This window comes from Panthera pardus, unplaced genomic scaffold (genome assembly GCF_024362965.1).
Source record: "Panthera pardus isolate Hobbes unplaced genomic scaffold, ASM2436296v1 HiC_scaffold_16, whole genome shotgun sequence".
Classification (NCBI taxonomy): Eukaryota; Metazoa; Chordata; class Mammalia; order Carnivora; family Felidae; genus Panthera; species Panthera pardus.
In genome coordinates, this window is record NW_026526721.1 from 121,733,519 (window position 1) to 121,759,442 (window position 25,924).

Sequence of the window (25,924 nt, forward strand, 5' to 3'; positions counted from 1 at the left end):
TCAGCCATTTCCTTTTATTAGCTCTTAGAAGACTCAGAAGTCCTGGGAACATCGCCTACAGTGATAGCCTCACTGAAGCATGTGTTGAGAAAAATACGTATGTATGTGTGTATATATGTCTATCTGTGGTACATTGCTGAGGTTGCTTCCTGCTCTGCGAGGAGCTCAGAAGCGCTTCTGGAGGGCAGTCTGGATGTTCTTCAGCAGGCCCCACTTAGCTCGGTTCTTCCCATGCCCATCTGGGGTTACCACCTGCAATCAGAAGCAGAGAACCATGGCACCAGTCACAAGGGAAACAGCAGCTTCCAGGAGCTTGGCCACTGCTGTGCACCAGACCCTACACACATCATCTCATTAACTCTTCACGAAGCAGGTGCCACTGACCCCACTGTATGAGTGAGAGGAAACTGAGGCTCAGAAGGACTGGGTAACTTCTCACTTTTCTAAAGTCACATACCTAATATGTGGTGAGACTGGGATTTCACAGACCAGGTTCCATTTCCTTAAAAGGCACCTCATTTAACTGCATGCTGTGACCCCAGGTGGGCTTCACCATAGAATAGCCCTCCAGGTGACCCCCAGCCCCTGGAAATTGCTTCTGTCGTAGCTCTTATCATTTGTAAATTCCATCAAATGTGTTTGGCTCTTAACAGACTGAGCATTCTGACTGGGGTGTGGGGGAAGTGACCATCTTTCATCTCTGTAATCCCAACATTGGCTATGGTAAAGAGAAGCTTCTTAGAGAAGTGGATGAAAGGTGAATAGAACCACAAATGTATATCTGCCAGTTGCCTCCCTCTGATGGTTCACACTGTCTGTGATCGCAGTGAGTGGTCAGAACTACCTGGAAAGGGGAGACTGCACTAAGCAAGTTTCTTACAAGTCTAACCGACTCAGCTTTACACGTGGATCTCCCTGCTTTTCTTTGAAGGTGCTAGGTTTCTCCGTGCCTCTGGTCTGGCAGCATTCCCATTCCTTCCCTGTACACATTGACTGAAGAGGCGGTTAGGGAGTGAGGCTGAGATCCAGGAATGAGAGCCCACTGGATCAGTAGGCTCTGTCTAGATGAATCAGGACTCACAGGGCAGATGGGGTGGAGGTGTGGTTTGGGTGGCAAAGAGCGATGTTTGTACAATGTCCCTATATACAAAGCTAGTAAGTCTTTATGTTACCCATTGCTGGATAAAAATTGAGATAACACAAAGAGACAGCCCTGGTAAGGGTAATAAAAATAGTGTTAAAGAAACACACTGAGCAATGGGGGTGGGTGATAATGAAGGAATAACAGTGTTGTGGCAGAGTTGGGAATTGACTCATACAACATAGGGGAGTTGAATTTTGTCATAGTCAGGGTCTCCAGAGACAAAGATCATGTGTGATGTGTGGATGGAGCAGTAAGGATTGGGGCGTGTCTATGAACAAGGGGATCATATGAAAAAGGACAAAAGAAACAGAGAACAGTCTATGAGATACTGAAGTAATTGAAATAATTGACATCCCCTTCCTTACCCAAAATGCTCAGATGGTTTTCCAAATGAATTCTAAGAAACTTTTAAGAAAAGTTTGTTCTAGAAAGCAGGAAAAGAGCAGAAGCTTCCTACCTCATTTTATTAAGCTAATAAGATATTGATTCTGGAGCCAGATAAAAACAATATAGGCAAGACATTATAGGGCTAGTTCACTTATGATCATAGATACAATAATCCAAAATAAAATATGAGCTAACTAAAACCAAGTATATTAAATAATCACAGCATGATCACATGGGGTTAATTCCATGAATGCAAGTCAAGATTAACATCAGAAAATCAATGTAATTCATTTCATTAATGCCTAAAGGAGAAGAATCATATGATTGTCTCAAATAAATAAAAAAAACTTGCATAAGGTTGTACAAGCTCTCAGCAATTCAGAAGTGGAAGGAAATTTCCTTAACTCAATGAGAATTATACACCACAAAAACTAAATTAAAAATCCTCATAACTCAATGGAGAAACATTAAGATTAGGAATAAGACAAGGATATCAAGTATTTCAGCCCCTATTTTCTGTAAGACTCATGGCCCTGGCCAAAGGTATAGGGAAAGAAAAGAAATAGAGGTTCAAGGATTGTAAGAAAGAGATATAACTATCATTATTCATAAATGATAGGACCATAGCCTGGAAAAGCAAGCAAAATCAACAGATAGACTCTCAGAATAATAAGAGAGTTTATCAGGATTTCTAGAATCAAGATTAACCTCCAAACACCAATGGCTTTTATTCCAAACCAGCAATACATTAGAAAATATAATCAAATATAAGATAACATTCATAATATCTACAAAGTCTGTCAACTATCTGGTTAACCAGGAACATATAGTACCTCTATGAGAAGAATTTAAAAGCCCTAGTAAAGCACATTGAAGATGATTTAATAAATGTCAGACCTATTACAAAAATATCAAATGTCTCCAAATTAACTTAGAGACTCAATGCTATCCTAATCAAATTCTATCTGGATTTTTTTTTTTTTTTTAGGAATTCAATTTACTCGCTCCAAAATTTATATGAAGGAACAAATTCCTATGATTAGATAAATAAACCTTAAAATAGAAAGAAGGGTAATGGGTAGACTTACCTTAGCAGTTCATCAAGACAAAGCAGAAAGCTAAGGTTAAACAATAAAACCAGTGTGGTATTGACATAAAAACAGACACATAGACCAACAGGAGACTATAGAGAGCTCAGAGACAACTTTTGAATATATGGCACTTTAATATAAGATCGCAGTGGCACATTTACCATATACTAATGGAAAAGACATTGCTTGGTAGATGCTATTGGAAAAACTGCCTCACTAGACGGTCAAAAATGTGCATCATTACCTGGCACTACACACAAAGGTGGACTCTGGATGGATTAAGGTCCTAAGTTTGACAGGTAAAATGAAAGTTAATAAAAGAATAATAAAAGAATATGAGGAAGATTATCTTTGTGAACTAAGCCTATGGAAGGACTTTCTTAAATAAAACTTCAAAAGGTCAAACCAGAAGAAAAAAACAATTGATGACTTCAGTCATATCAAAATGGAAGTTTTCTGTTGTTTCATGAAATACACTATGAACAAAGTTAATAGGCAAATGTCAGAACAGAGAAGATATTAGCAATGTCTAAAAGCATTATCTGGAATATTTAAGAACATACTGCAAATCACCTAGAAAAAGAACAAATGCAATAGAAAAATGGGTGAAAGATATTTAGCAGGCTATTTACAGAAGAGGAAATCCTGAAAACTAACAAGCATGTGAAATGAAATTTCAAACAGTCAGGAGATTATCGCACTTTGTACGCATTGGATTAACAAAATAGTAGAAAGCTGGACCATGCCACATACAGGTGGGGCTTAGGCTCTAGGGTCCCTCATTCATTCCTTATGGACACGTTCATGCACACATTTAAATCAAGTATGCACATACTCTGTGATCCAGCAATTTCACTCATGGTATATTCTAATAAGGGCTGAATTATGTCCTCCCAAAATTCATATGTTGAAGTCCTACACCAAGTACTTCAGAATGTGCCTGTATAGTTGACCATTGAACAATGCAGGGCTTAGGGGCACTGACCCCCGTGCAGTCAAAGATCCATGTATAACTTTTGACTCCCCCAGAACTTAACTATTATTAGCCTACTGCTGACCAGAAGCCATACTGATGACTTGGTCAATTGGTCCATTAACATGGTTAATTAACATATTTTATGTATGTATTATACACTGTATTTTTACTATAAAGTAAGATAGGGAAAATAAAATGTTATTAAGAAAATCATAAGGAAGAGAAAATATAGTACTGTACTGTAAAAAGTCAGTGTATAAGTAAACCCACACAGTTCAAACCTATGTTGTTCAAGGGTCAACTGTATTTGGAGAGAGGCCCTTTAAAGAAGTGATTAAGTTAAAATGGGGTCATTAGGGAGGGCCCTAATCCAATCTGACTGGTGTCCTTATAAAAGGAGGAAATGTGGACACACAGAGACCTGCCAAAGGTGCACTGGCATAGAGAAAAGGCCATGTGAGGGACTCAGGGAAAAGGCAAGTGTCTCCAGCCAAGGAGAGAGGCCTCAGAAGAAACCAGACCTGCCAACATCATGATTTTGGACTTCTGGTTTCCAGAACTGTGAGAAAATAAATTTCTGTTGTGTAAGCCAGCCAACCTGTAGCATTTTAGTATGGCAGTCCTAGCAAACAAATACAATGTTCCAGAGAAATTCTCATACCCCTATCCTGCCCACAAAGTGCCACGAATGAGGCTCTTCACTGCATCATTACTGGAGATCATCTGGGTGTCTGTCTTGGCTAAGTGAACAGGTAAAATATGGTGCCCAAATGCACATTGTGAAAGATGAGGCCGCATTAGGAGTAAGGGACTAAATGTGTATAACTACATTGCTACAGCATAAAAAACACAGTGTTCTGGGAGAAAAGGTGAGAAACAAAGTAGGGTTAAGTAGCACAACACTATTTGTGCAAATTACCAGCACATTCAAAACAATACATACCATGTAAGAACTCATAAAAGCAATAAGATATACATGAAACGTATTAGAATGGATGTCTGGGAAGGAATGGCTGCAGAAGGGAATACATACATAGACAAGAAAAGGGCCTTGCATAGGCCATTGTTGAAAATGGACCATGAACTGAAGTGTATGATTAATTCAACCCTCTGTGTATGAAGTTAAAAGTAATAGGTCCAGCTTGATCTAAATTATCCTCACTCCAGGGTTCATGTCTTTCTGCAGAGCAAGTAGAGAGCAGGTGATAGGATTCTCTATTTGCATGAAGGATCAAGCAGCAATTTGGAAAAGAATAAATCCTAAGGAGATAGGGAGTGCAAACCATTTTTCTCTCATTTCAGGGCAGGGGGTGGCTGTGAGTATGTGGGTGGGTGAGGTAGGTTTGGGGCAGTTATTCTGAGTGTATGATAGTGTGGGATAGTGTTGGTCTCTCAGATTGCCCTGCAACCCCACCTCCTGAAGATGCATATCTCAGCCTGGACAGGAGGTCTGAAGTAGAGACAGAGGTAAAACCAGTAGGGGGATTTCATGAAACCCAGGTAAGATGCCCAGGAAGGCCAGGCAGCCTGGCTCTGTGCCTAGAGTTCCAGCCTGGGCAGGAAGGGGTCAGCACTGCAGAGACTGAGAGTAGTTGGCAGGGCTGTTTCCTGAGCACATGGGAGACACCAGAGGTGACCCCCAATACAGACTGGGGAGGAATTTGCGGGGATGAGTGGGGGCAGGAATGGGTGCATTTCCTGAAGAGGTAATCAGGAAAAGCCCAGAAAAGTAGCAGTTTGTGACTATTGTTAGGCCTGAATTTTTACCTCCAAATGTGATGTAGCTGGGGATATCTGGTTTATAGACTGCGGTAGGCAGAATTTTGGCCCCCAAAGATATCCACGTTGTGATCTTGAGAACATGTGGATGTGTTATGTGTCACAGTAAAGGGGAATTAAAGTTCCTAGTCAGCTGGCTTTAAGACAGAGATTATGCTGAATCATCAGGTTGGTCCAATGTTATCACAAGAGTCCTTCAAAGAAAGAGGGAGCCAGAAGAGAGCCAGAGAGATGAAGGTGTAAGAAGGACTCAACCTGATGTTGCTACCTTGGAAAATGCAGGAAGGGGCCATGAGCCCAGGAATGTGGGCTGCTGCTAGCAGCTGGAAAAGGCAAGAAAATAAACTTTTCCGAGTCTTCAGAAGGAACACAGCTCTGCTCACACCTTGATTTTACTGGGTGACACCCATTTTGAAGTTCTGATCTCTAGAATTGTAAGATAATAAGTAAGTTTGTATTGCTTAAGCTGCTGATTTGTTATGGTGGCAATGGGAAACCAATGCACAGATAGAAAGTTAGGTTTGTCATGGGAAGACTTCCTGGAAGTTAGCAGAGATTTCAAAGTAAGGAGGCAAAGTAAGGAGGCTCTTTTCAGAAATGTGGATGGTGGTCAGGAGGTACCCTGAGGATTAAAGGAAGAACAGGAAGAGAAACTGAGGATAAAGGATATATGACTTGCCTAAAAATACATTTCTTCATTCCTTCAAAACTATCAGGCTCTTGGATGTAAGAGGCTCTTGGCTGAAGGTTGTGGGCCGAGAGGAGTGAGGAAGGCCAGCAAGGCACCTGTCCACTTTGGGCTTACAGCCTAGTGGAGTTGGGCCTTGGGCCATGGCACACCAGGTCAAGTCCAATGCTCAGTCTTGCCTCTCAGAAAAAAAGTCCTGCTCTCACAGCTGTTGGCTTTGACAATATTCTCCCAGAATGAGGTGCCAGGTCCCCAGGGTGGGGCCCACTGGCCCAGATTTAGCTGAATCTGACTGTGGTGCAGGAGAACAAAGAGCTCCAGCCTTGGATGAGAACTGAGTTCCCACTCAACTCTTTCTTCAGTTACATGAGAGCACTTTCCCTCTTGAGCCTAAGTTTCCTCATCTGTAAAATAGAGGCAATAATTCCCCACCTCCAGTGGTTGGCATGATCAGTGGTAACGAATACACAGTATCTGACAGGGAGTCGGCCTTCAATAAATGGGACCTTTAAAATGCATTCACGTTAATTTTCATGCTTTGTATATTATACTTCAAATAAAATCCCTTAAAAAAATCAGCAAGTCACAGACTATGAAAATCAAATATGAAAGGTGTTATTTCGCTTCCTTTTCAAAAGTATGTATGATGGAAATATTGTATTTTGGATAAGAAATGATTCTGCTACCTCATTACAGCATTTTAAATGAAACCTTTCAGGAATACCTGCATAGGACCGATGCCAAAGGAAAAGTATTTCGATTTTATGGGAAAGAACTGAAGTCATTACTTTTATGAAGCTTTATAAATGTCATTCAAACACACCATCTTATTTTCATTTGCTATTGAAGCCTTTACTTATGCAAATCATGACAAATGTTAAGGAAACCAGTGTTTCCCCTGGAATGCTAATATAATCACAAAGAGGGAGGAAGAATTACTTCTGAAGGAAAAATCTATATTGCAGCTCTGCAAGTCAGATAAAAATGAAGCTTCCAGAAAACCTCATTAATTAGTGCTCTGCTCATTTAGAAATTGTGTTAAAAAGCAAAGAAACTGGAATGAGTTTCCTTCCCATATAGGGAGTACAAATTAATCGCATAAACACAATTTTAGGGGGAATGTTACTTCTTGACTGATTGCATAAAACACTTAGCTTTTGGGCATCTTATGGTACTTTGTAATTATTAATTTTATTCATCCATTTATTTCTTCACTCTTTAATTTAGACATTCATTCATATATTCATTTGTTTGATCACATTTTCAGTCATGTATTCATTCAATAACCATTAAGAACCTGTGATATGCACATTGCTGTGGTAAGCATTGTGGGAGAAAGAGAGATGAATTAGATGTGAAGTTTGTTCTCAGGGAGTTCAGAGCTTAAGAGGGAGGACAAAACATCTACTTAAGACAGGCTGACACACTTCAGTCTCTCCACTCCCTGTCCTTGTGCCTAGAATGTAAAAACGACAGGAGATACATTTAAAAATATTAGTAACAGCACTGAGTGCCTTTCATGGGCAAGACATTTCTGAGGAATTTCTAAAAAATGAGAAGGCAGATGGAATTAGATGAAGGAAAAATCCATAGTTGAAAGGACATGCTGCAAAATATGGTAGCAGCTGTGGGTGTTCCATGCTTGGGAAAGAAGGGTGGCAACAAGAATTGGGCAATTGACAGGGTAGCTGGCTGGGGTAGAGTGAGAGGAGCAGGCAGGCCGACTTTCTCCTTCTGCCTCCTGCCCAGGTGAGTATCTGGCCTCCATGAGAGTGGGAAGGGGTTCATGTGGGTGCTGGCTCCAGAAGCAGTCCAGATGGACTAGAGAGCCTCTGCCTTCAGCTGATTTGCTACTGGTACAATGACCTACAGCATAATCCTGCCCCCACCCTACCTTGTGCTTCCCTCATCGCTAGAAGTAGCAACCAATCAGATTCTCTTCTGCAAACATTTGACCTGAGACAAAGGGAGGGTTGCTAGTTAGACTGTGTTGGTCACACAGAAGTTGGGCCAGGACAATCCAAAGCCACAAGCAAGCTGAATTTAGGGGAGGAAATACTACAAACTAGCTGAAAGTGGTGCAGATTCAGACAGAAGCAGACATGGAAGTGTGGGCAGAGGGAGGACAGAGAGACAGAGACAGCGACAGAGAGATGGACAGAGGAAGGGAGAGAAACTGATGGCTTTCTAGTTCCCTTGAGGATTAGATGTTTGTCCTGGCTGGAAGTGGTCTCATGAGACTCCTCTTTCTCTGTACCATACATTTCTCTTTTCAAAAGCTGAAATGAATGAACTTACTGTCTTTCCTCTAAAGAATTCCTGATTAAGCCATAATCTACTGGTATCCCAAAGAACAACATTATGGTTCTACAGTATGATAGCTCTTGGTATTTTTCTTCCTTTTCTCCTTTGAGTATCAATAAAATTATACTCATGAACGTATATCCCCCAGAGATATAAAGAAGAGTCAGCTTCGAATCACAAAGAAAGATAGGAATAATCATGTCCCTTTTTCTGGGGGATACCATTCTGACATGCTCAGTGGTTACTCCTTGACTTTCAGATAAACAACAAATAAAATATTGCATGGGACATACTTACATTAAGAATTATTTGTTGTATGTGCCCTGTATTTATGTCTGTTAAATCTGGCACCCTACGCTTGCTTTGAATCACCACTGGGATTAACAATGAACTCTTTTTTTGTCCTTCTCATACCACAATTATTTGTTTAATAGACCCTGAGCTCCTTGAAGGTAAGGATTATGCCTTATTTTCCTCGGAATGTCTACATCCTAACAGAATGCCTGGCCCAAATGTTTTTTGAATCAAACTGAACTAACAATTCTTAGGCCTCATTTGCCAAGTGGGTTGAGGCCAGCAGCCCTCTCTTTGACTCTGAGTTAACAAGTTTTCTGGGATTAGAGGGGGCAGTCACACTGTGGGTTCTGTGATCTTGTGATCATCCTGACAGAGCTGCATCCAGAACTTACAAAGAAAGTCTGAGAAAAAAAATGTGCACAGTACCTTGCAGATGTCACTCCATTGTCCAGGACCATTATTGTTGATGGCTCTGACTTTAAAAAGATACTCAGTGTTGGGGGTCAGGTTGTGCAGCTCCAGATTCTGCTGCATTATATCCCGAATTTGCCCACAGAGTTCTGTCCGTACATTGTTAGGAGGGGTAGTAACGAGTTCATAAAATTCCATCTCAAAAGAGTCCACATCTTCTGTTGGGCATGTCCAATAAACCTATGAAGCAATGAACATATGGGTGTGGTACTAATATACACCATTCAGCTTTCTTTCCCGTAAAGATTTGTGCCATTAACTATCAGTGGGGCAGATTTAAGCTGACCCCATCTCCTCTAGCTGCTGAGGACTTCAATGTGGACTATGTGCAGCAGTCTTGAAAGGCTACCTGATAAGACTTGACATGATGCTCATAATGCATTTCAAGAACAGAAGAATGCTCCTCTGGGTTCTGTTACCATCAGCCAACATGGCAGTGACCATTGTTCTCTTGACACCATTAACCAAGGTAGCTGCCATTTATTGAATACCTTCTATGCATCAGATTCTGTGTCAGACATTGCCTAACTCACCTAGTCTTCACAAGTCCCTGGAAGGGAGATTTTATTATCCCATTTTACAGTTGAGGCTCAGAAAGGTTACATTTAGCAAATTCCAATAGAACCACAGACTACTAGACAATGAAAAGTGTATCTGTTCCAAGCCTGTATTTTACACATAAGGAAGTAGAGTACCAGAGAGGTGCAATGGCTTACCCAAGGCATGAAGAATATATATTCACACTCAAAACATAATATATCAGCTTTCGGAAAGAGATATATTAACAAATATCAATTAGCAGATTGTGTCTGGCACATAAATATTTTATAATGATTATATTTCTAAACAGATATTGTATTCTTTAAGCTTTAACAAATTTAAATGTTATTATGTTTATAAAGTTAATTTAAAATTACTCCTAAGTGCATAAAGTTTTGTGAATTTATAATTAATTTGTAGTTATTTTTATATATTTATACTTTTAAAACTTTTTATAAATTTGTATAACTTGTCAGTAAAAATTAACTTATATTTTTCTGAGTATCAAAACAAACATACTCATTATAAAAGACTTCGAAAATGCAGAAAAAATACAAGGGACAAAAATAAACATCACTTATAATCCCAAAATTCAGTTCAAAATTCATTTCCTTCCAATTTTAGAACATTCACAAATACAGAAATGCATACAATTTGGATTATATTGCTTTGATTCCTGCTTCCTTTCATTTTTTATATTTTATACATTTCCCTATATTATTAAAAACTTAGTAAAGCACCATTTTAATAGCTGTCCCATAAGTGATTTAATCTTTCAGTAGTCAAACATTTAGGTTGTTTCTAATTTTACACTCCAATAAATAATGATGCAGTGAGGACTTTGGGGGCATGAATCTTCACCTGAATTTTTAATCATTTCTCTGGGAAAGTTTTCTAGAAATAAAATTGAGTTTTTAGGAAAAAATCCTTAGGATTTTTAAGATACATATTTGACAAGTTATAAGACTAACTTTGAGAATGTTTTCTATGCCAAAAGCCTAAAGTGGGTTATTAGTCAACCATAATTTGAAAGAGAAGTCAGCACAGATTTCATCTTCGGCATCACTAAACACTAGGATTCCTGTATGATTTCCATTCCATGATCCTAATAGGGATCACTGATATCTTCACATCAAATACCACTATTTGGCAGTAGATTTAGGTGTCCTCTCTTGACAGGCAATGACTTGACTTTCCTAGGCCCCTTTCTTGGGCTCTTGCAGGGACCACTAACCAGTGGCATGGGGTGACTGTTTTCCAAGCCCAATTATGGGGCAGACATCACCAGAGCGAGAAACTGCCAATCTCCCAGGTCTAAGTTGCATGGAGAGACCTAATGCCATCACTGAGCTAATGTCACATACACTGGAGGCTTTGCTGATCTGGTATCATTTGGAAATGAAGGTTCGGTTACTCAGTTGTAGGTGTCTCTTACATGAAGGGTAGAGATACTTTGCTGTGTCTGATAGCCCATGGGAAGGTATATTCTACTTTTCAGAGTAAGGTCATTCTTGCTGTTGATTATAGCCTCTAAAACATAGATTATGATGTCTCAGGAGAACAGCAAAGTAAAGCTTGGTCAGTGTCTGGCTTTCATTTTCTTGTTTTTAGACCCTTGATACTAAAGTGTGGTGTGCAGACTGGCAGCAATGGCAGCACCTGGAAGGTTGTTAGAAACAGAATTTCAGGGCCCCCTGAGACCCACTAAAACAGAATCTGCATTTTAACAAGACCTCCAGGTGCACATTAATGTTTGAGAACAAATGGTTTAGACTTCAAGGATGCTAAAAGTCTTTGGGAATGTTTTCAGATTATGAGCGCAAAAGATGGGCCCTGCCACATGAAAGCCGGCCATGGGCTGGCCTGGGAGATGTCCCTGTAGGGAACCCCAAGAGAGGCAAGTTATGCTCTAACAGGATCTCTAATTGCAAGTTAATCTTTTTCCTTCCTTGAACTTTAATAACACATTCTATAAACAGTTTGATTTAGGTTCAGCTGGATTTGAATGGAATGTTAAGGGAAAGGTTATTTGTCCGTGTTAGGTCAAGAGGGTCAAGGAGGAGTCATGTCTCCTGAAGTCAGATGATGGCAGTTGTAGAGGTCTGTGAGAGATCAACACTCCCTCCCTCTAAAACTGAATCTTATGAGATTAGAATTGGAATTCCATTGGGGATTATCCTTCTATTCTTTCCAAATCATAGAGAGTATGAATACTTTCTTTAGAAAAGGTAGCAATTTAGAGGAATCACTGCTGATAGATAATGGAGCCTATATTTCTAATTGGATTTTCTGTGTTTTGTCTACAATTACAGGCTTTGCCCCTGGGAAACATTACACCCTCCAAGCAGTCTCTTCAAATTACTTTGGTTCCCAAATTGGGTTGCATTTGAAATGGGGTTGGGGCCTTCAGATAGATTTTTGACTATGAGTTAAATACATTATTTGGTTTAAGCCAGTATTGTGCTACTTAAGATTTTAGGAATTTAGGAGCAGATTTGAGTGACTGAACCCCAGAGGTCAAAGAGGTAAGTGCAACCTTTGCTGACTACCCACCTCCATTCCATACCGCCCATCCTCCTGCCTTCCTCATGGGCCCAGAGCCTTCCTTACCTTGGCAGCTCTAGGATACACCAGAGTCTGGTAGATGACAATTGGGCCTGGGGTCTTCACAGAATCATCATTGAATGAGTACCAGTTGTGGAAGCTGCTGCTGTTCTGCACAGGCTGGTTTTCTGCCCCTGTGCTCCAGTAGGTACAGAGGCCATCTGTGGGTTTGGCAGGTGTGGCTGACTGGGCTCGCCCATAGGCTTCCAGACCCATTTTGGCCTTCTCACCACTGGTGGTGTTGAAGGACAGCAAGGAGGAACTTCGCTGGTATATCTGCTGGTTGCCAAAGCTGTGAGTGCTGAAAGTGACCTTCCTGGAGATCATCATTTCTGAGTGCATGGGATAAGGGGAGGGCAGGGACTCCCCTGAGGAGCGTACCTTCTTGGGCCCTGTGGGGAAGAGCTCGTGGATGGCACTGGAGAGCTCAGCAAAGTCTAAGGGCATGCAGTGCAAGGAGTGTAGCCGGAGTTGTGGGTCAGGCCTATAGGTGCTCTGGATGCCATCCTCAATCTGGTCCACCAGAATCTTGGCCGACTGCAGGAATGCCACCTGGCCTGTCTCCTTCAGTGCTTCCTTGGAATAGGCGATCAGACCATCCATTTCGTTCACTTTCATGGTTGTGACATACACGTATTTTTCAATCTCCTTCTGCCTGGACACCTCTAGATTCTCTATCTGCTCCATGATGTACTTCTCCTTCTCCTGTAGAATGTTGCGCAGCTTGAGAAATCCATTTCGAATCTCTTTTCGCTTCATCTCCTTGTCCGCCTTAAAGCTATTTTTTAAAATGTTGAACTCCATTAGGTCATTATCAATCTCATAGCGGACTGCAAAACAACCAGGTTAGTTACTTTGGTTAAAACTTTCATCTCCCCAGATGTCAAAGCTGACTGCAGGGAATTCCCTCAGATTCCATGAAAGTGGGTGGAGAGGGAGGGAGGGCACTTGTAGTTGAACTGCAATAGGCCTGAACAGGTTTATGAGATGCATCTGGCCTCCCTCAGGATCCCCCCCCCCCCCCAACGCCGCCTCCTTGTCTAATACTTCCCTCAGGAGTCCCAGCCTTTCTTTCCTTGGCATAGTTATAGTTATAGTAATCCCTGCGGCCCTGGGTTGGAATTGAAAGTTCAAGGCCACCCTTGATATGAGTTTCAGACATCACTTGTGAGCATGTTGGACTTGAGAAGAGGTGATGTCTCAAAGTGACTGGTTTTCCCTGTGGGAAAGCTAAGCTTCTGCAGGGGCAAGAGAAAGAACTAAATTTCTGATGACTTCTTCTAAATGCTGCCTTGCCTCATTCACCAAAACCCAGACCTAGACAACAGTAGGAAATCAGCTGGGCTTCCTCTCTTGCCTTTTCCTCATTTCTTTCTAAAAAAGAGTCTGCTATTGCACTTCAAAGAGAACCCAGTTTGTTCTGGATCCTCTTACATGGTTTTTGGATTTTAAGTTCACTCAGTCATTCAACAAATATTTACTGGATACCTATGTCACATGCCTTCCAAGGTACTAGGGATACAGATATGAATATGAGAGGGCACCAATGCTCAAGACACTCATAAATCCAAGGATACTATAGTATAGAGGATGCTATGATTGAGAGTATGTGGTACATCTCTCTGAAATGAGTACCTTTGTTGGCTTTACAGTGATTTAGGCATCAGGCTGTGACAGTGATGGGAAGACATGTCAACCTTCTGTGGCCTAGTCTAAAGGTAAGGTCCTCCCTTGATAGGCCAACTTTGTAGTGAATTGATGGGCTATAATCCTCATCAGATTTTACTCAGGAGTAGGCGTGCCCAAGATTTTTTTGTACTTTGTTCTTAACATATTCCCAGGTGCACAGTCAGCTGGACCTTTGTGGGTTGTGGCCATTTTAACAATGATGTGCATTTGAGTAAGAGAAACCCAGGAGTCCTGTCAGACCATGAGAACAGGGAGCATGGCTCTTTTAGTTATCACTATGACTAGGGTGTGTAGAAGGGCTTGAAAGGTATTTATTGAGTGAAAGCCATTCTGTCCTGTTTTCTGACATCATTGGGGTAAGTGTTACTCTTCAGCCTATTTTGTGAAACCGCTATTTCCTCTGCCCACCTCCTCTCTCAGGCTGGCACAGAAGGGATGAGGAAGCAATGCAGACAGGGGCTGAACAGGAAACTATCAGGGTGATTGCAGAGGAGCTGAGAAATGCTTCCCGCCCTCCCCAATGCAAGCCCTACTGTGGCTTATGGCAGCTGAAATTCCACTTTGTTCATTAATTTCTTTGACTATTCAATAGTTATTCACTGCTAAAGAATCTTGCATAGGAAATTCCTTGCTTCATTAGAGATTAATTAAGTTTATGTAAAGTCCTGAGAGGTAGCATAAAAATTCTTTAGGTGAGGGGGAAAGAGGCAGCACCACGAGAAAAGAAAGAGGAGGCCAGAAGCACCCCTCCTCCCATCTTACAAATATGGCAGCTTTGCAAGAGCTGGTCCTAGAGCAAAGTTAAGTCTAGATCTCTCTCAGGGAGTACACTAAAAGTAGCTATTATTTATTAAATATTATGGGCCAGATCTATATAATTCACATATTATGGATCATATCTCTCTATTATAATATATTACATGTATCTTCCTATGAGGAAGATATTGTTCCTATTGATAGATAAGGAAACTAAGGCTCAGGGAGATTAAGTTACTGTCCAGTGTCACACAGCAAGTATATGGGAGAAACCAAGGCCTGTCTCTAATTCTATTTATCTGAGTCCAAAGCCTATGTTCTTAATTGTTCCAGTCGTGGTTCTCAGTCCTCTGTGAGCACCAGAATCTTCTGGGAGAACTTTAAAGAAAACTCTCCTCTTGGCCTCACTTGCTGAGATTCTGAATTGGCCTGAGTTGGGGCTCAGGAATCCAGGTGAGGCAGTTAGCAGCTGCCGGGAATCTTCTGGGGATCTTGTTAAAAGTGCAGATTCCCACAAAATCGGTATGGGTGAGGCCTGAGGTTCTGCATGCCTACCGGGCTCCTGGATGGTGTCATTGCTGCTGGCCCTAGTTAGTAAAGCTCTCCAGGGGGTTCCAGTGTGCACCTGGGGGTCGACACCACAGCTTCAATCGACCCAAACTAGATCTTTCCTCCAGGACCCAGAGTTTCTCAGTGTATTGTCAGATCACCTGATTTTGAATTACTTGAAGATTTATTTAAAATGTAGATTTATGGCACCTTCCCCCAAAATAAGTTGAGTCCTTAAAAATAAGTTTGAACTCTGGTTAAAAAAATTTGAGGGGTGCACAGCAAAGGAAACAACCAACAAAACTAAAAGGCAACCAACGGAATGGGAAAAGATATTTGCAAATGACATATCGGACAAAGGGCTAGTATCCAAAATCTATAAAGAGCTCACCAAACTCCACACCTGAAAACAAATAATGCAGTGAAGAAATGGGCAGAAAACACGAATAGACACTTCTCTAAAGAAGACATCCGGATGGCCAACAGGCACATGAAAAGATGCCCAACGTCGCTCCTCATCAGGGAAATACAAATCAAAACCACACTCAGATATCACCTCACGCCAGTCAGAGTGGCCAAAATGAACAAATCAGGAGACTATAGATGCTGGAGAGGATGTGGAGAAACGGGAACCCTCTTGCACTGTTGGTGGGAATGCAAATTGGTGCAGCCGCTCTGGAAAACAGTGTGGAGGTTCCTCAGAAAATTAAAAATAGACCTACCCTATGACCCAGCAATAGCACTGCTAGGAATTTCCCCAAGGGATACAGGAGTACTGATGCATAGGGGCACTTGTACCCCAATGTTTATAGCAGCACTCTCAACAATAGCCAAATTATGGAAAGAGCCTAACTGTCCATCAGCTGATGAATGGATAAAGAAATTGTGGTTTATATACACAATGGAGTACTACATGGCAATGTGAAAGAATGAAATATGGCCCTTTGTAGCAACGTGGATGGAACTGGAGAGTGTGATGCTAAGCGAAATAAGCCATACAGAGAAAGACAGATACCATATGTTTTCACTCTTAGGTGGATCCTGAGAAACTTAACAGAAACCCATGGGGGAGGAGAAGGAAAAAAAAAAAAAGAGGTTAGAGTGGGAGAGAGCCAAAGCATAAGAGACTGTTAAAAACAGAACAAACTGAGGGTTGATGGGGGGTGGGAGGGAGGGGAGGGTGGGTGATGGGTATTGAGGAGGGCACCTTTTGGGATGAGCACTGGGTGTTGTATGGAAACCAATTTGACAATAAATTTCATATATTGAAAAAAAATTCTAGTTAGTTAATATATAGTGTAGTAATGGTTTCAGGAGTATAATTTAGTGTTTCATCACTTACATATAATACCCAGTGCTCATCACAACAGGTTCCCTCCTTAATATCCATCACACTTCACTTAATACCCAGCTCACTTCATAATAAAGCTGAAAACATTTTCAATACAAAAAAAAAAAGAATTACCATATTGTGGACATTGAGGACGTTTACGATATTTTGCTATTATGAATTATACAGTAGTGAACAGATGCTGATATACGTCAGATGCTGATGTTTTTGTATGTAGTTACCAAACCAGACTACAGAATACATAATGGTATGATTGAAGTTAATTTTCAAGTGGCCAAAATGATCACACTAATCTCATTGACAACAAATAGAGAAACATGCTTACTCTTCAGAGGCCCAAGGAAAAAGCAGTTCATAAAGCAGTTGGGCAAATAACCATAAAATAATTTTTAATAAATAAGTATGTTAAATATAAATAAAACATTTAAAATTAACCTGATTATTTTGCCTACCCAATGTCATAAAATACTATTTAGATTCTTTTAGAATGACATAAATTGGCATCATGATTATGCAAACATATAATTATATACCTATGCATCTAGCACCAGGGAAAGTAAACCATCTAGAATAAAGACCAATACGTATGTGTGGGAATACATACATTCTTATGAAAATTTGCCAACTTGCCAAAGTCTAAAACAGCGTTCATTTGCCATTTTTAAAAAGAGATGATAAGATAATATCAGTGCTAACTATTGCAATCCACTGTTTATTTATGACTCCTGTGGGTACAGAGGAGTTGTGAGGAAATTTAGAAAATTTGTGTGTATATGAAATTTGTGTGTATGAAATTATGCCATTAACTAATGTTATATGAATTTTGTGGGAACTCCTCCAGTGTTTAAGAAGGTGCATATCTCCCCAAAATGGACTTTCTCCTTTCTAAGGATGAGTGTTAAAATTCATACCTTGCTTCTTGATTTAAAAAAAAATTAAATATCTTGAATTTTTTGGAGAAAAGGTAAAATGTTGAGTAAAGCTTTAATTTCAACATCCTAAAAAAAAAAAATTGAGGGGTGGAGGCACCTTTCAGTCAGTTCAGAGTCTGACTTCAGCTCAGGTCATGATCTCATGGTGTGTGAGTTCGAGTCCCGCATTGGACTCTGTGCTGACAGCTCAGAGCCTGCTTTGGAATCTGTGCATCCCTCTTTCTCTGCCCTCCCTCCCGCCCCCCGCCCCCTGCTTGTGCTCTGTTTCTCTCCCTCTCTATCTCAAAAATAAATAAACATTTAAAAAAATTTTTTAAATTAAAAAAATTTGAGGGGTGGGGGAGGAGGTTCCCTCAGAAAGGATGGACAGGGTAAATTCTCTACCTACATATAAATGGATATTCCATACGAGGGAAATAAAAGCAAAAATGAACTTTTGGGACTTCATCAAAATAAAAAGGTTCTGCACAGCAAAGGAAATAATCAGCAAAACTAAAGGCAACTGACAGAATTTGCAAATGACTTATCAGATAATGGGTTAGTATCCAAAATCTATAAAGAACTTACCAACTCAACACCCAAAAAACAAATAATCCAGCGAAGAAATGGGCAAAAGACATGAACAGACACTTCTCCAAAGAAGACATCCAGATGGCCAAGACACATGAGAAAATGCTTCACTTCACTCATCATCAGGGAAATACAAATCAAAACCACAATGAGATACCACCTCACACCTGTCAGAATGGCTAACATTAACAACTAGGCAAGAATAGATGTTGGCAAAGATGCGGATAAAGAGGATCTCTTTTGTGCTGCTGGTGGCAATGAAAGCTGGTGCTGCCACTCTGGAAAACAGTATGGAGGTTCTTCAAAAAATAAAAAATAGAACTACCTAAGGACCCAGCAATTTCAATACTAGGTATTTATCCAAGGGATACAGGTATGCTGTTTCGAAGGGGCACATGCACCCCCATGTTTATAGCAGCACTATCCACAACAGCCAAAGTATGGAGAGAGCCCACATGTCCACTGATGGATGAATGGATAAAGAAGATATGGTATATATATATACACAATGGAGTGTTACTCAGCAATCAAAAAGAATGAAATCTTGCCATTTGCAACTACGTGGATGGAACTAGAGGGTATTATGCTAAGCGAAATTAGTCAGAGAAAGACAAACATATAACTTCACTCATATGAGGACTTTAAGACACAGAACAGATGAACATAAGGGAAAGGAAGCAAAAATAATATAAAAACAGGGAGGGGGACAAAACAGAAGAAACTCTTAAATATGGAGAACAAACAGAGGGTTACTGGAGGTGTTGGGGGGGGATGGGCTAAATGGGTAAGGGCATTAAGGAATCTACTCCTGAAATCATTGTTGCACTATATGCTAACTAATTTGGATGTAAATTTAAAAAAAAAATTAAAATTAAAAAATAAATAAATGGATATGCCATGAAGGTGATCCCTGTCTCCTTCCAATTGCTGGACTCTTTGGAATTTGAACTGATGTCCCCTCATATTGAATTGAATTTCATTGTCTGGCTTCTAGGTGCTCTGGACTCTGAGAAAACTATTCTAGGTTTCTCCTGTGTTAAAGGCCCAGGCCTCTTATGGTTGCATGGGGGGCACAGCAGACTATAGGCAGCAACCCCTTCCCATGCTGAGGCCCCAGAGAATCCAGCCAAGCACAGGCAGTGAGTCCACCTTAAGAAAACCCTCTGGGAACCAGTGGGACTACCCATTTGCTTGGTAATGTGGCTCCTATAGAGTTTCTTTAATATAGAGACTTCCCTGATGGTGGTTCCAAAACAGAGTAAATATCAATCGACAAACAATGTTTCCTAGTATAAGCAATTGAGAAATGAAGGTATTCCTGAAACATCCATGCTGGTGAGAGGTACTAGGTGACAGAGTTAGCAAAGTCCATCTCTGACCCATCTCTACATCCAATAGGACCTTTATGTGCAGCTCAGAGAAAAACTCTCCCACTCATATGTTCAGGCATATTTACACATGGACACAAAGGGAAAGGGCTGGGGTGATCTGGGGCACTTTGGTCACTTGATGCAGGCTAGTCCTTAAGGAAATGAGATAGACCACAGATTGTGGGGGTGGTAGTGGTGGTGGTGGTTTCTGTTGTGTTCCAGTCCTCCAGTCTTCAGATTCTGGTCGCTGTTTAGCACAGAGAAGGTTGTCAAAGGAATGTTATGGATTTAACATGGATGTTGGAGTCAGATAGATTGGGTCTGCCATTTACACGTTGCCTTGTGCCAGTGAACTCGTGGAATCCCCATTGTCTTATTCATGGAGGGAATTTCAGTTCCTGTACTGCAGGAGGAGTGAGGAGACCAGGATACTTCTTCTAAAGGGCCTGGGCAAAGTAGGCCTCTATTCAAGGAAGCTATTCCCAGGGGCTAAGAGCCCTAAAAGGATGCCGGAGATCCTCATGTCTAATCAAGTGGATCCACACCCAGAAATTATGAGGCTCTTTACTGAACCCTGCAAGATATTGTTGTACTGGGTTCCAGCATGGAAACTAGGCTCAGTTTCCCTTAACCAAAATGTACTATTTTATAGGTAACCAATATAAAATAACCTTGAGCAGGCATGCAGAGGAAAAACCAGCTGTTGATCAGAATGTTATTGGCTATTTCTGAGTTTTTCTGTTATTATGTGTTTGTTACCAGTTGTTTACTTTGGTGTTTGCAAGTTTTGGGGAAAACGCTGTTGGGGAAAATTTTAAATTGAAATAATTCTCAACATCGATTTAATTTTTTCCCTCTGCAAGTTGGGAAAACACCGAAGATACTCAACTTTTGTGACAAAACCCTTCAGAAAGGCTCACAGAACTTCAGGATACTGGAAGATCAAACTCATCATTTTCCAAAGGAGGAAATGAGGCCCAAGGTCATGAAGATTATAACCAAGATTATAGAATCTTTCTGCACTGATTATGTGCCAGATACTTTTTTTGCCTGCTTCACATAGAATAACCCATTTAATCCTCACAATCACCCAGCGGAGTTACTACCTATGCCCATTTTATAGATGAGAAAGCCAAGGCCCAGGGAGGTTAGGAGGCTGGTGATGGTTGCCCGGTGTGCACACCAGCCCAGTGCCTGGCAGCCTGGCTCAGTGTTTCCCAGTGCTTGGACTGGCCCACCAGGTGGGGGAGGCTCTCACCAAGTGGACTGCCTGGAGCCATTCTCCCCATCAGTACCTGAACTAGGGGTGACTGTGCAGGGGAGGGGAGGGGACCAGGACCTGCTTTGAACTTGGCGATGGCGCTGAAGAGGGCGGCCGCCCTCTCGGAGCAGGCGTCGATGAGGTTGACGGTGTCGTGGCCGTTGTGGAATGCCGTCTTGCAGAAAGTGCAGAGCAGCTGGTTGTCCTGGCTGCAGTACTCGACGATGCGGCTGGACGGGTGGTGGATGCAGATCTTCTCGTCCTGGTCCTCGGAGCTGGTGTCCACGAAGACGTGGTCCTGCATGGCCACGTCCGAGTGGAAGGCCTTGAGGCAGTCGTTGCAGAGGTTGAGGCGGCACGTGATGCAGCGCTTGTAGGCGATGCGCCGACTGCGGCACACCTGGCAAAGGGTGGGCCCGGTGGAGCGGTCGAAGCGCCACTTGAGGTAGCCGTGCTGCTGCATGTAGCGCTTGGTGAGGCGCCCGCGCAGGTAGTTCTCGGGCAGCTGCATCTTGTGGCTGTAGGGCATGCAGTGCGAGTGGCTGCACACGGGGCAGACGAGGATGAAGAAGTTCTCGGTGACCTCGGCGTGCTTCTGCAGCTGCCGCAGGCACTTCTCGCACAGGCTGTGGTTGCAGGGCAGCATGAACGAGTGCAGGTGCAGCCGGTTACACAGGGGGCACGAGAGATGGTGCACCAGGTTGCTGTTGGCGGGCATCGTCTTCACCTCATCGACCTGGGTGTCGCTGCTGCCGATGCGCAGCGCGGTCTTGGAGCTGGAAGGAGAAGCGGACACGGGGAGGACTTCAGGAGGCCGGCCGGCTCCAGAGCTCACCCCGTTTCTGGCCTCTGGAAGAACTGGAGGTCACTGCCAGGCAGGCCAGTGTGATGGTGGGGAGCACAGGCTCTGTGCCAGGGCACTGGGGTTCTAAGCCTGCCTCCAACATCCTTTAGCTGGGTGACCTCAGGGCAGTTAATTGACCTCTCTTTGCCTTTTGCGTCATTATAAAATTAGTAGTCACATTATAGTTTCTTGAGGGGACTAAAACTACATTTAATACCTACAAAGCTTGACTGAGAGCACAGTAAGTGCTGAACGACTGCACATTGTGAATTTTGAAGAAGAGAAAGCAGGACAGACTGGTCTGGCACCATCAGTGGGGCCTCAGTGCTCTGTTGCCCATCAGCAAAGTCACAGAACACCAACACCCTACAAAGCCATTCTGGGACTGTGATGGAGCAAAGCAGAAATAAGACCACTTCCTCCTGTTTGAATGCAAGCAAGACAAGAACATCGTCCAAACCACAAAACGACCAGATCTCGCCTATCCTGGTTCATGGGAGCGACTGCTGCTTTTTCACCGATTGCAGCATTTGGTGCCCTGTGACCTTCCCATCTTGTAAACCAGATTTTTATTAAGATACCTGATAGGAGATTTACCCCCATTTCCTGACCTGAAATGAGCCTAAATTTCATAATAACTTGCAGATGCCTTCTTACTGAGACACCTTACTCTTAACTATGTTCTCACTTGGTGCAGTGACTCAGTAAATCCAATCTTGTCCACCTATAAGCATGTTCTTGCTTGGCAGGCATTGGCATCATCAGTATTACGGTATATAGGGTAGAACACAGAAGAGGGTGGGTAAAGTGTCCTCAGGACACCAGGAGGTCAGTCCCTAGAACCAAGCCTAGAACCAGCAGACCGACAGGTAAGAGTTAAGGGTCTAGGCTCTAGGGACAGATTGTTCATGATGGAATGTACCCATTTAGAGCTGCACCTTTGAGACGAATTTCTTAATTCCTCCCATTCTCACTTTTCTCATCTGTAATCCAATGGTCAAAGCTAACGATACTATTTCCTTCATGAGAATTTTACAAAGTCTACATGAGGTAATCCATGATAAAGTGACTAACTGCTGATACATAGTAAGGACTCAATAAATGTGGCCTCGGCAATTAGTCCCCTCTGGTACTGGCCAGCTAATGTCCACAGTAGAGGAAAAGAGTGGTCACGTCCATGAGAAGTATATGGTTCTATTATTTGTGTGTGTGTGTGTGTGTGTGTGTGTGTGTGTGTGTGTGTGTGTGTGTGATTCTTTATTTGTCTGAGGTGGATTTCATGTATTTAATTGTAGGAACCATGGATGAGGTAAAAGCATACTTGTAAAATTCAAATGCATATTTTGAGAAGCTACAATCAGGGCAAAAGCAGTTTATGAAAATAAATGAATTAGCTGTGGGGATGGAGGTAAACAGATACACAATTTGTGACTGATCCTGTCTCTTATCTTCTGTTCACGTTAGTGATATTTGGGTGTTGATCTTGACATTGTGGCTGTATTTTCTTCTGCTTCTGATTTCTTGAGGTTCCTATATGCTCCTATCTCCTTCCCCATGGACCTATGTCTCAGAGCCCAGACAGTCAAAGGTGTTGCCAAAGCATACTGAATGGCAATGGCCCTGTGGTGGCAGAGAATGCCTTTTGTGGCACTCAGGCTCCTGGAAAGTTCATCCCTTAAGGATTTGGATGCTGGGTCCTAGGCCTGCTGGCCTCGATTTTCTCAGCCCATTCCCTCTCTGCTTTCTCAGTCTCCTGCCTGGGCCCTAAAAGGGTCACTGGAGGGACAGTGAGTTGTGTACGTGGTAGCTGGATGAACCTCTTTAGTTCAATAAGGTAGGACTCTGAGAATCATGGTGTAATATAAAAAGGGAGATGGCATGGTGTAATATAAAGCGGGAGGGAAGGTGACATTGGTAGAAGAAACAGCAGGGCTGAGAGGCAGCCCAGGGAGTTTGGGTGGAGGTCAAAAAGGAAGTGGGAAAGAAATGAGAAAGTCAGAAAGAGATACTTGAGACCAGAGTGGGCTGGATGAGCAAGGTGTTGAGCAGGAAGTGGCGATGAGGAGCAGGGGGAGGCAGGGATTCAGAAACCAGGAGAGAGGCCAGATGGAAGACAAGCCTCAGTGTACCCATTGCCCACCTCCTGACACTTGCAATAGCATCTCTGACTATCCTCTGAAAGCCTCAGGCTTGGACCCGGGCATTCAGTGGCTGTGGCTCCATGCCCAAACAGCCACCAGACCCAGCAGCCTTGCCTTCTTGCTGAGATATCTGGCCTCTCCTCCTCTGCACACACCCTCTCTTCAATTCAGGCCTGTTCCCCTAGCACCTGGGTTCTCACTGTGCCACCCGGAAGGTCTCCTGGCTTCCCTCTGATCCCTCCAGGCCATCTGCATTTTAGTATCACTTGGGGGTGGCTTTTACAATTCTGATGTCCAGGTGATCCCCCAGACCAATGAAATCAGAATGTCTGGCAGTGAGGACCTTTGTAAAGACCCCCAGGTGATTCCTGTAAAGCAAAGTTTGGGAGTTACTGACCTAAGGCATCTTCCCACAACACCAATGTCATCCCTCCTCCGTTGAACTGTGGCCAGTGACTCTCCATGGCTGATATGCAGGAAATGGGGCGTTGAGTCAGGAGAGAGGAATGTGGATGCTACTTTCTGCACCTGAGAACCTCTGGACTTGCATCCAGAACCCCTGGATCCTCTACTCATGCAAACACCGCAAGAGCTCCCTGAATGGAGAGTAGTATTTGTTAAGCATCTCCTAGGTGCTGAACTGCAAGTTGGATCATATCCTTCTCCTGAATTCACTGAAACTTTACTCACAGAATTGTTTTTCCAGCCTGGAAGGCTTCAAACCTGCGTCTCATTTTTCTGCCTCTCCAAAAGCTCTCCTCTTATGGTTCTGAGCTGTGATCTTTCCTTCTCTAAGAAGTCTGCCCTTGCTACTCCAAACTCCCCTCACATGTGACATAAAAGGACTGCCTTGGACAGAGCAAGAAGAGAATATGCAATTGCTTGTCACAGAGCATTCATGCCCCACGTGAGTAACTGAGACCCTGAGATGCATGACTTCCAGATGGGAAGAATGAGAAGGCTGGCAGGAGTTGGTCTGGGGTACTTATAAAGGACATAGGGGTCAAAAGTGGCCTGTGGAAGTTACTACTTTTCCAATAAGTGTTGAAGGTATCAAAAGTTCAGAGGAGGAAGAGACAGGGCAGCTTATATTTTTAAATCCCGTAACAGATTACAAGGTGCATACGTTAATCCCCAAACCCACCGAATCACAACAGATCCTATACTCTCCATTTTGCAGTGCAACATTTTTAAGTTAAGACACAGATTCCGGGTTCAAAATCTGGCTGCGTCTTACTAGTTGTGTGATCCTGGGCAACTTCACCTTCCAAAGGCTCCGTTTCCTCGTTGGTGTGGTGGGCGTGCTGTGAGGGTTGCTGGGGGTCACACATGCAGTGCCTGGCAAGTGGCTTACACGCTGAGTATTAGCCACTACTATTTAGTGCAGGTGAGAGAGCCCAGTGCCTATTCGCACAGCTGGTGGGGCGTGGATGTGGGACTCAGGGCTAGATGTGGTCACTGGCTGTTCAGGACAGGCTTAATTGCTACAAAGTTCTTGGCCTCCTTTTTTCAGAGGGAGAAAGGGACTTGGGGCGGGGTTACATATGGAGCCCACAGCTGGCAAGGAACCCGTCGGGCGCCCGGCACTTACGAGGTGCGGATGCTCCTGAGGCGGCCCTTGTGGAACGTGATGGTGGCATTGCGGCAGCAGCGGCTCTCGTAGTAGTAGCACTGGAGGTTGCTGCTGGTCGTGCAGCAGCACTTGCAGTTGGGGTCATTGGCCCAGGAGCAGCAGCACCAGTGACAGTTGGGGTTCTCAGAGCAGGTGCAGTGGCAGCACTGGCAATTGCGCTCATCTTTGTAAGGGCAGGGGAAGCAGGTGCAGTTCCGCTCTGAGGTGAAGAGGAACTTGCAGCACAGACAGGAGCATAGTTGAGGACAACATCTCTGCCATGTACAACATGGAGAGCAAACACACATGGCCGTCTCCATGGCGCCTACATGATGGCTACCGGCTGCCCAGAGCTCTTGATGCCTTCTCTACCAGAATCCTGTGGGCTCCCAGGCAGGAGTCCCTCCTCCCTCTGATGAGGTCCTCAGCTTGGAGGTTGCAAGAGGTTGGCTGTCGTGAGACCTTTACAGGCGGCGTCCCTACTAGGAAGCTCCTGGGTTGGCATTTACCTATATCAGCCTGAGGCCATTTGCTTATGTCACAATCCCTGTCTCCCCACCCTGTCTCA

At 42.9% G+C, this 25,924-nt stretch overlaps 1 protein-coding gene across 1 annotated transcript; it reads right to left on the reverse strand.

The window, feature by feature from the left end:
* Nucleotides 1–25,844, reverse strand: TRIM42 (tripartite motif containing 42). Its single transcript, XM_019438038.2, has 5 exons — nucleotides 25,336–25,844; nucleotides 20,838–21,535; nucleotides 12,288–13,111; nucleotides 9,093–9,317; nucleotides 1–252 (listed from the first exon to the last, which is right to left on the reverse strand). The coding sequence occupies exons 1-5, from the start codon at nucleotides 25,674–25,676 to the stop codon at nucleotides 166–168; spliced, it is 2,175 nt and encodes a 724-aa protein (XP_019293583.2). The 5' UTR covers nucleotides 25,677–25,844; the 3' UTR covers nucleotides 1–165.
* Nucleotides 25,845–25,924: the final 80 nt, after the last annotated feature.